The 16446-nt window shown below is 42.9% G+C and overlaps 1 protein-coding gene across 6 annotated transcripts in view; it reads right to left on the bottom strand.

Annotated features, from left to right (window-relative positions):
* The window catches only part of LOC133425320 (poly(rC)-binding protein 3-like), a 38784-nt gene that overhangs the window by 11186 nt on the left and 11152 nt on the right, over positions 1–16446 (bottom strand). For 4 of the 6 annotated variants that reach the window (XR_009770958.1, XM_061716108.1, XM_061716109.1 and 1 more), the window contains exons 2-9: positions 15215–15374; positions 15034–15057; positions 14901–14933; positions 14688–14804; positions 12076–12207; positions 9763–9891; positions 7813–7956; positions 2379–2420 (exon numbers count right to left, since the gene is read on the bottom strand). Coding sequence is in view for 5 of the 6 variants with exons in the window: in XM_061716108.1 (XP_061572092.1) it covers positions 2379–2420; positions 7813–7956; positions 9763–9891; positions 12076–12207; positions 14688–14804; positions 14901–14933; positions 15034–15057; positions 15215–15289 (696 nt within the window). In the remaining variant the exon portion in view is untranslated. The remainder of the gene's footprint in view (positions 1–2378; positions 2421–7812; positions 7957–9762; positions 9892–12075; positions 12208–14687; positions 14805–14900; positions 14934–15033; positions 15058–15214; positions 15375–16446) is intronic. The other 2 variants (XM_061716111.1, XM_061716110.1) reach the window with 1 other exon arrangement.

The following is a 16446-nucleotide window of genomic DNA, read 5'->3' on the forward strand; positions in this document are numbered from 1 at the left end:
GTCTGGGTTTTAAACACCCATTAAACACATGTGGAAAGTCACGTGTCATCTCTTTCCAACAGGGTTTGTTTATACCACAGTGATTGCGTTTCCATGCATCAATAACCCTTTTAAAACCCGAATATTGGCAATAATCCAAATTTGCATGGCCATGTAAACACCAATAACCCCTTTGAATAACTCGAATTTGCTCATGTTCGAGTTTAAAAAAAAAAAACAATATGACCTCTGGGTTACTCCTTTTAAAACCTGAATATTCGGTCATGTAAACGCCAAACGGAACATGAATCTGTTTTCTGCACATGCTCTGTTCACAAGGAATCCTGGTCTTTTGAGTCCAGGAAGTTCTTATAAACACGGAGAAACCAAGACCAGGAGGAGAATAATCACTTCATAAATGTAATGAAGGATATGAACATTTCTGCATTTGTAGACGGGAGAAAGTACCGGGATAGAAGATTTACAAGAAGGTGAGCGAAAAAGTTGCACGAAGCAGCATTTGTTTTGAATTTGGATACAGGAAGAAGAAGCGGAAAAGACAGGAATTGCGTCATCACGTTCTCCGTGCGTCGCTGGTTTGATCCAGATATCCAAAATTATTAATTACCATGTAAACGGAATATTCTGAGTGTTTCAGTAACCGGAATATTAGCAATAACCCCAATTTTGACTGCATGTAAACGTAGTCAGTGATGCCAAATGTAGGGGGAGACTGGACGGATGTCATGAAGTTGAGGCCCCTTGGCAACCAACCTTGTTGAAATGTGCACATGTGGGGAGGAAGCAAAGTCTGGAGCAGATCTCGTCTAACCAAGAACTTATGGTGCAAAAATGTGTCTTTAGTCAAAATACTTTAATAGCCCTGGCTGACCAGGCCGACTTCAGTAGGGTGACTCGTGCAACTTGTTACCTGTAACCAGGTTACAAGTGAGTCTGTTGGTAACGTGCAACCAGGTGGAATGTAGTTAGCTAAGGCCCCGTTTACACGGAGCAAAAACAGTGGTGTTTTCATGTGTTTTGGCCGTTCGTTTACACGAAAACGAAGCTCAAAGTCTCCAAAAACGATAATTTCTGAAAACTCCGGCCAAAGTGGAGATTTTCAAAAACTCAGTTTTCACGTTTGCTTGTAAACAGAGGGAAACGGACATTTAGACTTCAGAACGTCACATTATGAGACAGAAATGTCACCAGCGTCATGAGTGACACCTGTGGTTACAATTTTTTTGCCACGTCAATATTTTCTTGTATTTTACCTGTTTTATATTCTAACATCACACTTAAAAGTAACTCCACTTCTCCGTCACTCCAAACGAAAGACTCTCGTTCATCTTGGAAGTAACTGGCAGTCAATGCTGATTTATGGTTCCGCGTTACACCAACGTAGAGCCTACGGCGTAGGCTACGCGGCGACGCGCACCGTATGTAGGCTACACCGTACGTAGGCTACACCGTACGTAGGCTACACCGTACGTAGGCTACACCGTACCTAGGCTACACCGTACCTAGGCTACGCCGTCGATTTAACGTGGAACCATATTATTCAGGCTTCACACGTGTCATTTGTTGATGTTTTTTTCCAGGATTCCGATTGGCTAGCATGACTCTATGCTTCTCGTTACACTGCCCCGTGCAGGTTTGGATGCTCATAGCACCTTAACAGCTATTTATGCGGGTTTGTGTAAATGAGGATATTTTTCAAAGCGTAGAGGGGGAAATATCCGTTATTGTAAATACCTGGCTACGTATAAACGTGGCCTAAATGAGCGAGCCATTGTGACGATGTAAGTGCTGGATTGCTGTGTTATATTGATTTCTTCCCTTTGGATCTTGGATGTATGAAGAGACCCGGGTGTGACCACCTCGGTATCAGTCAGATGTGCATATTCACAGTGGTTTATTTCAACACTTAAAGTATTCCTCAATACTTCTGTCATTTTCGACAAGACTTAAATTAAAGAAAATGAAAAAACATTTTCTTGATCTGATAAATGACCTCAGTCATCAAACACACAAAATATTCAAAAATGGGTTTTGCTTCCAATTGGCTTTTTTCAGCTGAATGTGATATGAGTTAAAGTAAAAATGTAGCAGCATAATTTTTAAAGCCCCATCGAGCATAATAATAATAATAAAAATTCCAGCCGAATCTAGTAACATCTTCAGGCCAAGCCCCGTGAGGTTTGGTGCCAAGCAGGCAGGTGAGGCAAGAAGCAGAGAAGTTAGAAGATATAGGACATACACATCAGAAAAAAGCTGTATTAATATTAGCAAATAATATTAATAAGGGTGGAAAGTAAGCCAGAGAAAAACGAGAAACTTTGGAGGCAGCGAGACAGAACGATGGAGAGTGTCGACTGCCTCGCAGGGTTAGCACTCACGTCAGGATGTGGGATGGCGTACTGTCCTTGAATGGTATAAGCCTGGAAACGGGAGGAGAAGAGCTTGTTGTTATCATTAAACTTTGACTGAATACACACAAAATACTGTCATTTAACTGCATTAAATTAAATACTAAATAAATCAGACTGACAAGCTTAAATTCTTAAACTATGCAAATCTGCCAAAGATGTAAGAAAATGCAAAACTCACTTTTATAGAATATTTTCTTTAAATCTTTTAAGCTATATTCGTAGCCATATTACATGTAAGTCATGCAGTAAAGACTCCTGTCATATTCTCCTTCTATTCATCAATCAGATCCAGTTGAACTAAATCAATAAGGGTCACTTCAGACAGCAGGGTGGTGATGGGGAGGGTGAGGAGAAAACCAGAGGAGCGGCCCTGAGAGCAGTGATGATGTGACTCGTCCTTTCGGATGTTTATCAGAGCCAAAGAGGTCAGAACGGAGCTAAATTACATTTAAAATTTCTTTTTGTCATGCGTCGTTTTGATTTTCCCAACCAAGTCCCAAACAGAAACCAGACATTTCTGTAAAACCTAACCAACCGCTACGCTCAACTAGAGAAGCGTTTGTATGGTTCAAAGTTGAAGAGAGATGTTTTTTTACATTAAGGCCCAATCCCAATACTCCCCCTACTTGCTTTCACTAGCCCTCCCTCACTACCACTACCCCTAAAAAAGAAGGGACAGATTTTAGGGCACTTGAAATCTTCCCAGGTCTGTCCCAATACTCCCACTACTCCTACTTTCAGCACCACCACTAAAATCAGGAAGCTGAGAGCCAAAAGCTGTTTTAATTTCAGCTGTAGCGCTGTTAATATGCCACTTTATTAAGTTTTAATATTTTTTCAGGCGTAAAAGTAACCGTTAAGATCCCCAACCTGAGCTCAGTTTATCCAAATAACGCCTGTTAAGAAATTTGATCAGATGTTTTCGGAGAAGAGCCGCCGACCCCGGGGCAGCAGCAGCTCACGGCCTGAAATAATTCATTTAGGAAGATAAATGTTGGTTTAATAGATGAAATCTAACAGTTGTAGCTACGCCTGTTAAGAAATTTGCTCCGAAAATTTCGAGATTTCTGCCTGCCGGCTCCGGAGCTGATTTATGGTTCCGCGTTAAATCGACGCAGAGCCTATGGCGTAGGGTACGGCGTAGGGTACGGCCATGGATCTATTAATAAAATCTGGATGGGAGATCAAAAATGGCCGCCCATTCATTTCAATGCAATTTGCTCACTCAGCGCATACGCTGAAAAAGTTCCTGACTTCCGGGTTTACTTCCGCATACACGGGCCCATAGAGCATGCGCAGTTGAGTCACCTCCCATGATGCTCTGGGGCCTCCCATCATGCCCCGGGGCAATGACGCGAATATTAATATAATATGTATTAATATAATATATTAATTAATGTATATTATTACATGTATAGTATTACATATATTATTAATGTATTAATATAATATAATTACATAATATATATTAATATAAAACATCCATGGAGTGCACGGACACGGCTGTGACGTCAGCCGTGACGTCACGCCCAGAAAGAGACTTTTCTTTGACTTTTCTGGCCGTTATAAAACATGTTTGACGGATATAAAGTCCATGACTTTAAAATATAGAATACAAAGATTAGTAATTGCCGGTGATTACAGCTGGAGGTGTCCTGTGAACAGTGTTAGAGGCTTCTCTTTTACTATTGCGGTCTATGGGAAAAAAGCTTTCTGGGATCCCATGGGATTTTTTGTTGCAGTACCGCGGCTGGCCACTGGAAAAAATCGGCGTGCCTTCTGAGTGCGAGACCCGGGGGCTGGGTACGGCACGCGTCGCCGCGTAACATCGACGCAGAGAATACGGTGTAGGTTACGTACCCTACGCCGTAGGCTCTGCGTTGGAGTAACGCGGAACCATAAATCAGCCTTTACTCTGGCAACGTCTTCGCAACAACGGGCAAACGAGTGACTATGTACATTCACTGAGTGAATATTATGAAAGTAAAATATATATTTCTCGCTAGAAATGTAATCAAAATGCATTTTTATGCAGAAACTAACTCAAAATATTGATTTTATTCACTAAAAAATAAGAAATGTCCGCCATGTTTTTTTTTTTGGATTCAGTCTGCAAATGACGACGAAAAGCCTTCTGGGAAATGTTTCTGTCCCTAGATCAGTTAGTGAGCATCGGAAATCCCTTGATCCGTAGGGACAGATTCATAGCCACTACACTAGTTTTCAGCACTCCCCCTAGGTGAAAAGAGGAATTGGGAACCACTACCCTCACGGGAACGCGCAAAATTTAGGGGTAGGGCTGAAAACTAGGGGTAGTGATAGTATTGGGACAGGGCCAAAACCTGCAGGTCCTCAATTCCTCCTGTATCGTTAACGATGCCTGCTGTGCTCTGATTGGCCGGCTTCTGGAAGCCCCCAGAGTCACCTGAGCGACCTGTAGGTGCACACCGGCCAGGTTACGAGCAATTTACGTGTATTACCGAGCACAATCAAAACTCAATACTTGTCTGGTGAATATGTTCCCAGATTTATTATCAAACACTTCAATTTCTTTCGTCTTTTAGGCAAAACCTTTATCAGTAAGTCTGATGAGCTGATGCGGTGAGGTGACTGGCCCTCATCCCTTTAGCCGCTTAGCGTGTACTTGACATCCTAGCTTTCTTCTTTTTTTAAAGCAATATGGCTTTTTGTCTTGTTAGTTTATATGTATATTAATATTAATTATATATTAATATATATATATTAATATTTGTCTTATTTCTAGTTAAAATGTCTCATTTTTAGTCAATAAAAATCTCCTTACACTTAAAACAAGACTCTTCGTTGGAAAAAAGAACAATTTCCACGTGTTTCAAGTAGATTTTAACTTAAATAAGAAGAAAAATCTGCCAGTGGAACAAGATTTTTTTGCTTGTAATGAGAAGATAACATTTTTTTCTACTTATTTCAAGTGAAAATGTACTTGAAACAGGTGAAAATTGTCAAATAGTTATTTTTCTGGTAATGACTCTTGTTTTAAGTGTAATTACTTTCTTTCTGACTAAAAATGAGACATTTTAACTAGAAATAAGAGAAATATTCCTGGTAAGATTTAGAGTTTTTGCAGTGAAGGCCCGCCGACTGCCTTGTAGCCTTTCTCTGGGAACTCAGCCACAGTTGGGTAGCTGTCGGCCCGGCCTCTGACTGCCGGCTCACCTTTGCCCCCGGACATTTCTGGCCACAGCAGTGTCCCCTGAGCTCGCCCGGGGCTCCACAAGTTCTTACTTTGGTTCTGACAGTCCTCCATTCAGATGTTGGCACCCAAAGCTTGGCTAAAACAGCTAACTTGTGATGGATGAGGCGAGGTGGGAGTGCTGACAGCCAGGCTGGCTGGTTCCACCAAACCTGCCCATTTTCCAGTTAATCGAGGTCGCGCAGACTCTGCTTTTGTCAAGGTGGCATCCATCACACTGAAGGCCTGAAGAATGGACTTAAAAGCACTCTTCATTACCCGATGCGTGACATCAAAGAAGGTTTGAACGCTGTTGCCACCTCAGACACTCAAAACAAAACTTTCCAGTGCGGCAAAAGTAGTTTTCTTTTTCAAGAAGGGGAACTACTTGTCTCATTTGCTGTGATTTCCCAGGTGCCATTGAAGGCATCACTTGACACCAGCTTCCTGCAGGAGCAGATTAACCTCAACACACCGGCTGTGCTTTAGGGATGAATTTAAAAATATATCACAATAATTTCTGGCATTTATCCCGATAACGATAAAAATTACAATAAAAGATCTCAGATCCGCCTTCCGCCATGTTTGTTATCAACTTCTTTCTTTCTTTCTTTCAGGCTCATTTCTTTCTTTCTTTCTTTCTTTCTTTCTTTCTTTCTTTCTTTCTTTCTTTCTTTCTTTCTTTCTTTCTTTCTTTCTTTCTTTCTTTCTTTCTTTCTTTCTTTCTTTCTTTCTTTTCTTTCTTTCTTTCTTTCTTTCTTTCTGGCTCATTTATTCTCTTCCGGCTCTCGGTGAAGGCGGACGCTTTTCTGCTCCTCTCCCTTCTTATCTGCCCTGCTGCTGCTTTTGTCCTGTCTTGTCTTCAGAGCCTCTCTTTTTCACTCCTCCGAAATTCTACAATCATGGAATTGATTAACTGGTCTCTCAGCACAATTGACCAAATTTTTTTGCGACGAGAAGTCAGGGGGTAAGGGAGCCCTCTTGCCCTGATGGGACATTTTTTGCTGGATACACAATGGACTCCTATAAACATTGGAAGCCTTTGTGTCTGGCGATCCTGTCTGTCGAGGACGTTGAAGATGCCTTCATAATTGGATTTATGATAGCAGCATTCCTTCTTATTGGAGTGGGGGGATTCCTGGCATATCGACAAACGCGTAAGTCGTCGACAGCTGTTCTGGCCCTTTCTGAGCTGCCCGACGTTGCTGCAGGGATAAGCGCGGCGACCAACACTCAGACTTTAACGTTGGGAGAGCAAAAACGCAAGCTGGATGCGATTCTTGAATAGAATCGCAGGCTGGCGGCGGTCTTTGAGCTCATTGGCAAGATGGATAAGACCGTGGAGAAGTTGGAAGCTCGGCTTGGCGGGAATTGATCACAAATTAGTCTGTTTGGAGTCGCCATTGATGAACCAGAGACTTAAGGCAGACGGAAAATTACTGAGTCTGTTCTTGCAATACAATTGTTGATTCTATAATCTGACCATGACAGAGTGGTTTGGCCGACTGCTCCAGTCACAATCTCCCTGGTGGAATGTAAACAAGTGGCTCTGCCCCCACTAACCCTCCCCTCTCCCAGGAACATCTGTGGACCTGTTTCAGAACTGACTGACCCGTCTGATAACATCAAGGACATTGGATGAGGAGCAGCTCTGAGCGAAGTTCACAGACTTACCGCTTACACACACACAATGATAAATACACCTTCCTTTATAGTCAACTCCTTCCAGGACCACCCCCCCTCCCCACCCCCTTATCAACCCCCCCCCCCCCCCCCCCCCACCACCACAGTCAACATGTTTGAGAGCCGTGACACTGGCCGCGGTGCTCACTTGGGGTACTGTGCCGGGATCCCCCCCACCCCTACAACCCCCCCACCCCCCCCTGATTAGATGCCCAAAGAAAGCTTCCTCTGTCTCAGTAAGTCTCAAACATACGTCTTCGATCACTTTGATTTTGTCGGTTGTCATTTTTGGATTGTTTCCCCGCCCAAAAGAACCTGGTTGGTGTCATTCAATTTGATTCACGCCTGACTTGTCGTAACGACTGATGGCATTTATCTCAGTTCTGCTTTCGGTGGCTGGGTGTGATGGAAGACGGTAAACGTCAGTGATGATGTCATGCTAGTCGGGGAGGGCAAGGAGGAGTGAGGAAGGGGGGAAAAGTGAGTAAAACCTGGTGTGACACTAACAGGCAGTGGCTGGTGCTGCAGTAAGAGGCTGAGGTTGGCTGTGGACGCCCCCAGTGGGTCTGCTCTTACCTGGCCACCTGAAAAAATGACAGGGGTGGAGGCAGGCTTGGGGCGGTAGGGGATGGTGGCACCTTTCGGTGGGGACTGAGGAGAGCAAAGGAGAAGAAAGTGGGGGGAAGAAGAAGAAGGAGTGAGATGTGGAGAAAGTGTTAGAGTAGAAAAATAAGAAGAAAGAAAGAAAGAAAGAGAGAGAAGTTGCATAAAGTGAGACCAGAAGGGACGGTGCCTTAGGGAAGACGACCTGTGACACTCACACAAAAGTGCTCTTCACTGTGCGTTCATGCCGACAACAAAATGTCCAAATTGTGGTTCAGTGCACAACTAAACTTGGATTTACCTGGAACATCAGTTTCAACTGGATAATGATGACTCAACATACTACACTTTAAATGTCTTTTTTTTTCTTGTGTTTGTTTTTTAGCTCAAACTCTGGAGACTTACAGTCATGTCACAAATGTCCTAGTATCCATGGCTGGTGCCATCATGAAGGCCCAACGGAGAACTGGCTGAGCAGATAGTTAAAATTAATGTATGCAAGAAGAAGAAAAGTCACTGAAAAAGTGTGTAGCCTTACAAAACCAAACCAGTAGGCCAACTGTGACATGTCAGAACAAGACTGTTAGAAGAGAGAAAAGCAATCATGCAGTAATAAAGGCAGTAATAAACGTTTGGTTGGCGTCACATCACAAAGTCATTAAAAGAAGAGAAGCGTGGACGACAAACAAGATCATATTCTGATAAAGTATTGTTTAAAGTAGCACAAAGGAGGTTTTATATCTTCAAATATACATTTTTTTTAAGGATGATTCGACTTTTCAGAAGTATTATTTAGCTCTCATCGCTCTTGTGACAACTGTGGACGGTGTTACGGCATCTGAGAAACTCGAGAGAGAGATTAACCCTTGTACTGTCTTTGGGTCAAAAGGACCTAATTCTCATGTTCCTTCTTTCCTCCTGCTCTCTCCTTCTTTCTTCCCTTCCTCTTTTCTCCCTTCCTTCCTTCCTTCCTTCCTTCCTTCCTTCCTTCCTTCCTTCCTTCCTTCCTTCCTTCCTTCCTTCCTTCCTTCCTTTCCCCTTCCTTTCTTCTTTCCTCCTGCTCTCTCCTTCCTTCTTCCCTTCCTCTTTTCTCCCTTCCTTCCTTCCTTCCTTCCTTCCTTCCTTCCTTCCTTCCTTCCTTCCTTCCTTCCTTCTTTTTTCTCTTCCTTCCTTCTTTCCTCCTGCTCTCTCCTTCCTTCCTCCCTTCCTATTTTCTCTCTTCCTTCCTTCTTTTCTCCCTTCCTTCTTTTCTCCCTTCCTTCCTTCCTTCCTTCCTTCCTTCCTTCCTTCCTTCCTTCCTTCCTTCCTTCCTTCCTTCCTTCCTTCTTTTCTTCCTTCCTTCCTTCCATCCTTTCTTCCTTCCTTCCTTCCTTCCTTCCTTCCTTCCATCCTTCCATCCTTCCTTCCTTCCATCCTTCTTTTCTCCCTTCCTTCCTTCCTTCCTTCCTTCCTTCCTTCCTTCCTTCCTTCCTTCCTTCCTTCCTTCCTTCCTTCCTTCCTTCTTTTCTCCCTTCCTTCCTTCTTTCTTTCCTTCTTTTCATTGTTCCTTCCTTTCTTCATTCCTCCCTTCTTCTCTTCCTCTTTCCTTGACCCGAAGACAGCACAAGGGTTAATTGGCATCGTGTGAATATTTGAATTTAGATTCAGCTTAAACTGGACGGCGACATTATTTAATTAAACACATAAATATAAGTCAAATTCCTCAATAAAGATCATCCTGATGTATTGAAGTTATAATCTCGAGTGTTTGCAATACTAAACAACTAAAAAGACTGGTGTGCGTTCAGCGCCGGATGTCTGGAGGTAAATAACGTCCTTGACTCCCCCTGTGTGTCCCTCCCCCCCCCACCGTACCTCCAGCATCACCACACAGATCTGTTTCACACACTGGATGATGGCTTCAGGGGCCCCGGAGATGGTCACTGCTCTCTCCGTGGAGTTGGGCAGCATGTCGCCGGCTACCTGGACCTGCGCTCCCGTCGACTGAAAACCAACACAAACCCATTCAGTAACTACCCAGTCTGCTTCCCATCTCAACGGCGGTAAAGTAAAGTGAAGTTTGGAGATGAATTGATGCATAAATGGGATCTTATGACCAGTACAAATAATACAAATAATACAAATAATAGCAGTGACCAAAACACCTGCAGAAATACTGCAGGAATGACATAGCAGCAGTTAAATGCAACCTTCTGTAAGCTTTAAATATCCACTGGACTTACATCAAATACATCAAAACACAACAATAAAAAACACTTTTCTGAACTTATCAATATGACTCTGTCCTTCACAGGATAAGTAAAATGCAATCACTGCAAAAACTCAAAATCTTAACAACTCTTGCGGCTCTCGGTGAAGGCGGACGCTTTTCTGCTCCTCTCCCTTCTTATCTGCCCTGCTGCTGCTCCGAAACTCTACAATCATGGAATTGATTAACTGGTCTCTCAGCACCATTTACCAAATTTTTGCAACGAGAAGCCAGGGTTAGGGAGCCATCCTGCCCCGACGGGACATTTTTTGCTGGTTACACGATGGACGCGTACAAGAACTGGCGGCCGATGTGTCTTAAAATTTTATCTGTCGAGGATATTGAGGACGCCTTCATAATCGGATTTATGATAGCAGGATTTCTTCTAATTGGAGTGGGGATCTTCCTGGCCTATCGACAATCGCGTAAGTCTGCGGGAGCCGTTCTGGCCCTTTCTGAGCTGCCCGAAGCTGCTGAAGGATTGAGCACGGGGCTCCGCAATCAGACTGTTGGGTGAGAAGGGCCGCAAGCTGGATGCAATTCTTGAACAGAATCGTAGGCTAGCAGGGGTCTTTGAGCTCTTTAACAAGATGGAGAACACCTTGGAGAAGCTGGGTACCCGGCTTGGCGTGGATTGATCACAAATCTGATTGGAGTTTATTGAGGAACCAGAAGACTGAAAGGCAGACGGAAAATTACTGAGCTGCCTGCAAATTGTTGATTTGATTTGGCCTTGACGGAGCGGCTTGGCAGGCCTCTTCGTCACAAATCTCCCTGGAGGAATGTAAACATGACGCTCTGCACCCAACTCAACCCTCCCCCTCTCCCACAAACACCTGCGGATCTCCCTCCCAGAACTGTACCGCTGCCTGATAAAAGGTAGGACTTTCGGCTGCACTCTGGGCGAAGGTTCTCGGACTTATTGCGTCACAGAATCTCACACACACATACACTGACACCCCCCACTCTCCCCATATCCAACACCTTCCTGGCCCCACCCCTCTTCAGCAGCCCCTCCCTCACAGACTCCGGGTTTGAGCGCCAGCTGGCAATGGCCGCGGCCCTCACTTGGATGACCTGTGCCGGGTCCCCCCCCCCCCCCCCGACCTGCCCATATCATATACCCATAAGCTTGTGATGTTGTATTATTGTGTGTATATTGCTTTTCTGTGCTGAGTTGTTTTTTTGCACCTTGACACTAGGTATTAATACACAGTGTGAAGATGCCTTTTTTTTCCCTCCTCCCCCCCACCCCAGAGTCATCCTTCCTCTAAAAATGGCGTCCGTATTAATGGTGCCATCGGTGTAAACCGGAGTCAAGTTCTCTCGTCTGATTTATGTCTGACCTGGCAATAAAGCTTTTTCTGATTCTGATTCTGATTCTGAGAATATTTGTCTTATTTCTAGTTAAAATGTCTCATTTTAGTAAAAAAAAATCTCATTACGCTTAAAACAAGACTCATCACTGGAAAAAACAACAATTCACACCTGTTTCAAGTAGATTTTCACTTGAAATAAGTAAAAAAATCTGCCAGTGGAACAAGATTTTTTTGCTTGTAATGAGAAGATAAATCTTGTTCCACTGGCAGATTTTCCTACTTATTTCAAGTGAAAATATATTGGTGAAACAGGTGAAAATTGTGAAATAAGTTATTTTTCTGGTGTTATTTTTCTGTTGATGACTCTAAATGTTGAAATAGCAGTAAAACCACATTCATTGATGAAATGACATAAGGGATGGAAAGGGGGGGTGTCAGTTTTACAGGGGGGATGATTTGGACCATTTTTATTTCAGGGGGGGATTCCATCCCCCCTCATCCCCCCTCAACTCCAGTACTGGTTGTGACTGTAACATAGATCATACAGACGGTTGATTTAAGGTTCATGGACATCATTGGGGTTGCAGGAGAGCTGCCTACCTCTCTCATTTCTTTGATTTTTGAGCCTCCTTTCCCGATGAGGGAGCCGCACTGGCTGGCCGGGACGACGAGCCTCAGGGTGACCGGGGGTTTACTGGTGGCTGGACTGTTGCTCATGGAGTTGATGATGTCCTGCAGGGGGACAAGGGACGGGACCGCCATTCATCAGATACAAGTGCTCGTCTCATTTCTCTCATTTGTGCCTCCTCGTCTCCTCTGTCCTGCTCGTGACCCGGAAATCAATCGGAGGAAAATCTAGTGAAGGATGGCTGGACTCCTAACACGCAGCTGGAGGAGGGAGGGTGGAGGAGACGGGAGGCTGGGTGGAGGAGTTATTAGCAAGGACACACCAGTGGCAGTGATGATCACTTGTCTGTCAACAGTTATTCTCTTCCCTGTCATCAGCTGCAGCCGCTGTGCTTTTAGGGATTTAAAAACATCCACCACAGCAACTGCATACGCAGGGGAAATAAAGGGTTTCCAACGGCAACGCCTGCTCCTCCAGACTCCAGAGAGGCTGCACGGACCGGTCCAGGTTTACTGCCGACCAAACCACGTTATGGGCTCATTAGGTGAACTAGGTTCAGGAGCCAGAGAGACTTTAACTAGATTATAAAATGTTAAAAAGGATAAAATGGTACGTGCTACTGAATAACGGTTCAATAATCGAGCCAGAACAGAAACATCATTCCACAAACAACCCATCAGATTTCTTAATGCTCGCTACAGGCTTTGAAACTGTCCTGCCTGATGCATGATTTCATTGGCTAGACCAGGGCTCGGCAACCCAAAATGTTGAAAGAGCCAGATTGGACCAAAAACACAAAAAAACAAATATGTCTGGAGCCGCAAAAAATAAAAAGTCTTGTATAAGCCTTAGAAGTCAACACATGTTGCATGTTTCTATATTAGTTAGAACTGGGGGAAGATTTTTTTCTTCATTATGCACAGAAAAAAGTTGAAATATCGAGAAAAATGTCAAAATTTCAAGAAAAAAGTTGAAATGACAAGATTAATGTTGAAGTACAATCTTGAGAAAAAAGTCGAAATGTCGAGAAAAAAGTCAAAATTTCGAAAAAAAATCAAAATGTCGAGAAAAAAGTCAAAATTTCGAGAAAAATGTCGAGATTAAAAAAGGAAAGGAAAAAGGAAGGAAAAAAGAGAAAAAAGGAAAAAAGAAGAAAAAAAAGAAGAAAAAAAGAGAAAAAATGGGAAAAAAGTAGAAAAAAAAAGGAAAAAAAAAACGGCTCTCGAGCCGCGGGTTGCCGACCGCTGGTCTAGAACCCCCAAAGCTGCAATTTGATTGGTCGACGCTGTTTATAAATCTCTAAAGTGGACTCTGCATGATGCACGATCCAGATCCACTAATCTGGATCTGGATCTGTGATGTCACTGGATCTGCAGATCTGAGCAGCTCATTTTCAGACCTCGGCCATGTCGTCGGACTTTTGTAATAACTTTTTTCACTTCAGACACGCAAATATCTGCTGCTACTCTTTTTTTTAAGAATAATTATCATTTAAATAATATGTCCCCTTTTAGTGCATGAAAACCTACATCTGGTGTTTTTATCTGAATTGTCGTGGTGATCTGTACTCGGTACTGGCCCACCGTCAGAGGGGCTGCCGGGTTGGATCAGCACATTTCTGTCCTACGTAACGCTGCCCGGCCGGCTCTGTTTTCCATCTGGAGGAGAGGCGGCGCGGGAGCGGGCCGTTGGTACGATGTGACTAAACACATTCCCCTAAGTGCCGTCACCTGACTCTCTCCCAGGGAAGCGTTGCACGCTGGCGCCGTGGGACGCCTGCAGTCACTTTACTGACTTTTATACACAGATATGGAGACTTAATACAAGAACCGGAAATTTTATTTTATTATTATGTCCAGTTATGTTTGATGGTCTTTCATTTCCAGCTGTGAGAATTTGACTTCAGTTGTTGTGGAAAAAACTAAATCAGGTTTCACCCACTGGACTTGAGGTGGAAAGTACGACAGAATCTGATAAAACCGAAATCACAAAAATGATCATGAATTCATAAACCTAAATCTGAATTTAAGAAGAAAAGATGCAATATTTGTGGCTCTAAAGTTAATCTAACATTACATTTTGCTGCTGATAACTGAGATGCTATTGGGACCATTTAAAGATTAAAAAACAAATAAATTCTGGCGGCCAGGAAGTTGTATTCAGTGTGGGTTTTCTTTTTGTAACTTCATAAACCCACAAAATCACAGGCGTAAATTCACAATTTTGACTTTATAAAACTGCTAATTGTAACTTCATGTTGTAATTTTAAAAAAAGCACTATTTTGCAAGAAATTGTGACTTCATAATCTTGAAAGTTTGAAAAATGCAACTCAGAATTTCTGACTTGATGAATTTGCGAATTGTAAGAAAACGTTTCCTCATCAAAAGATACTGATATATGAGGCGTAACTGCAGAGCTTCACAGTGAAATGTTCATAGTTGGGTGGCTACGAACCCTCGTACCTCCGGGGAACCCTATGCATCTGCATTTCTCACATTTAAGCAACAAATTTCTCCGAGTCTCACGTTTCTGCTTGAAAGTTTAGTGACATAATAGCTGTCGTAGGATTAATTTCTGTTCTACCTCCTCAAACTTGTATGCGATCATGGCGAAAGCCTTGAAAATGGCATCTGTGGGCCCGGTGATGGTGACTATCCGCTCAGGGCAGTTCCCCTCCGAGATGTTGATGCGGGCACCACTCTGTCAAAGGAGAGGTGAGAAAAACACAATTATAAAAAGGAAAAGAGAAAAAGGAAAGTTAGACTTGAATATATTTATGGGAGAAAAAGTTCTTACATCTTCACGCATTTTCTTGACAGTCTCCCCTTTCTGGAAATGAAGAAAAGAAGCATCATTAAGATGTTTTGTGTGTTTCCTGTAGTGTTTGTGATGCCTGACACGCTCTGCTTGTTCTGCTTGTGATAAATACCTTTCCTATGATGCTTCCCACCTCCTGCAGGAACACAACAAAACAAAATTAGGTGCGTCTGCGCTTCAGGGGCTGCAATTAAATGAGCTTCTTCCAGACAGATAATTGGAAATAAAACCAGAGGAACAATAGGATGATGCTGCACCAGTGTGTGTGTGTGTGTGTGTGTGTGTGTTTGTACCTTGCCGTGCATCAGCAGTCTGATGGTGAGGGTCACGTTCAGTCCACCTTCTGATTGGACCTTGATGGGCTCCATGTTGGGACTGGGTGTGAAGGAGAGGGGCGTGGTCACGTGAGAGAGGATGACCCGAGGACGATGGTGGAGACGGCCAACCGGTCACCTGGATACGGCAGTGAAGCAGACGGACGGAGGGTCAGACTACACAACGTTTTATTCTCATAATATTACGACTTTATTCTCGTAATATTACGACTTTATTCTTGTAATATTACGACTTTATTTTCATAATATTACGACTTTATTCTCGCAACATTAGGCTATGACTTTATTCTCGTAATTTTACAACTTTATTTGTTTATTTATTTTTTTTGTCTTAGTTTGGCCCTAATACTCCGTCGTAGTCATGGAAGTGAAATCAAACTACGTTTTTGTTTTTGACGCCCACCTTATCTCCGTCACAGTAAGCAGTTTTAGCTGGGCTGACTTGGTCGCTTTTAAAAAGCGCGGGAAAAAAAAAGTGGAAGGGAGGAAGGAGATACAATTCCATGACAGATTTAAGAGGGAGAATTCAAATTCTTAAATGTGGTATGTGGACAAATAAGCATATTTAATTGAATTTCTCCCATAATACTACATATTATATCTTGTAGGGGGCCCTAGGGGCTTCAGGGGGCCCGACATCGGCATGGTCTGCAGCAAGAAATGACTCCTGTGTAACTTGTTCGACCAATCACAGGCCGTTCCCTGGTCCCCCCAGACTCTGGCAGATCCTAGTTCACTAACAAATACTTTCATACTTTATGCATTAAAAAAAAAAATATCATAAATTAAAAGTTAAAGTAATAAGGAGAGGAATATGTTCTCGTTTCTTTTTTAAAAATAGCTGGGATTTCCTGAAATGGCAATAGAAATGGATGTTTCTCTAGAAACTATTTTCAGCAGAAGTTTGTTTTTTATTGTTTTTATGTTTTGCATTGTTTTTGTAAGTTTGCTTTACTTGTTTTTTATTGTTTTTATGTTTTGTCAGACATGATATCTATAGTGTCTTATGTGATGTTTTGTTGATGTCTTATTGTGTTTATGTGTTGTGTTGTTGATTTATTGTGTCTTATGTGATGTTTTGTTGTGTGTGGACCCCTGGAAGAGTAGCTGCCACTCTAGTGAAATATAAACCTAAAGGTGTTTTTAAGTTAGGCAGACACGCCCACCTTATGTCGGTCACAGTAAGCAGT

This window comes from Cololabis saira, chromosome 24, assembly GCF_033807715.1.
Source record: "Cololabis saira isolate AMF1-May2022 chromosome 24, fColSai1.1, whole genome shotgun sequence".
Taxonomy (NCBI): Eukaryota; Metazoa; Chordata; class Actinopteri; order Beloniformes; family Belonidae; genus Cololabis; species Cololabis saira.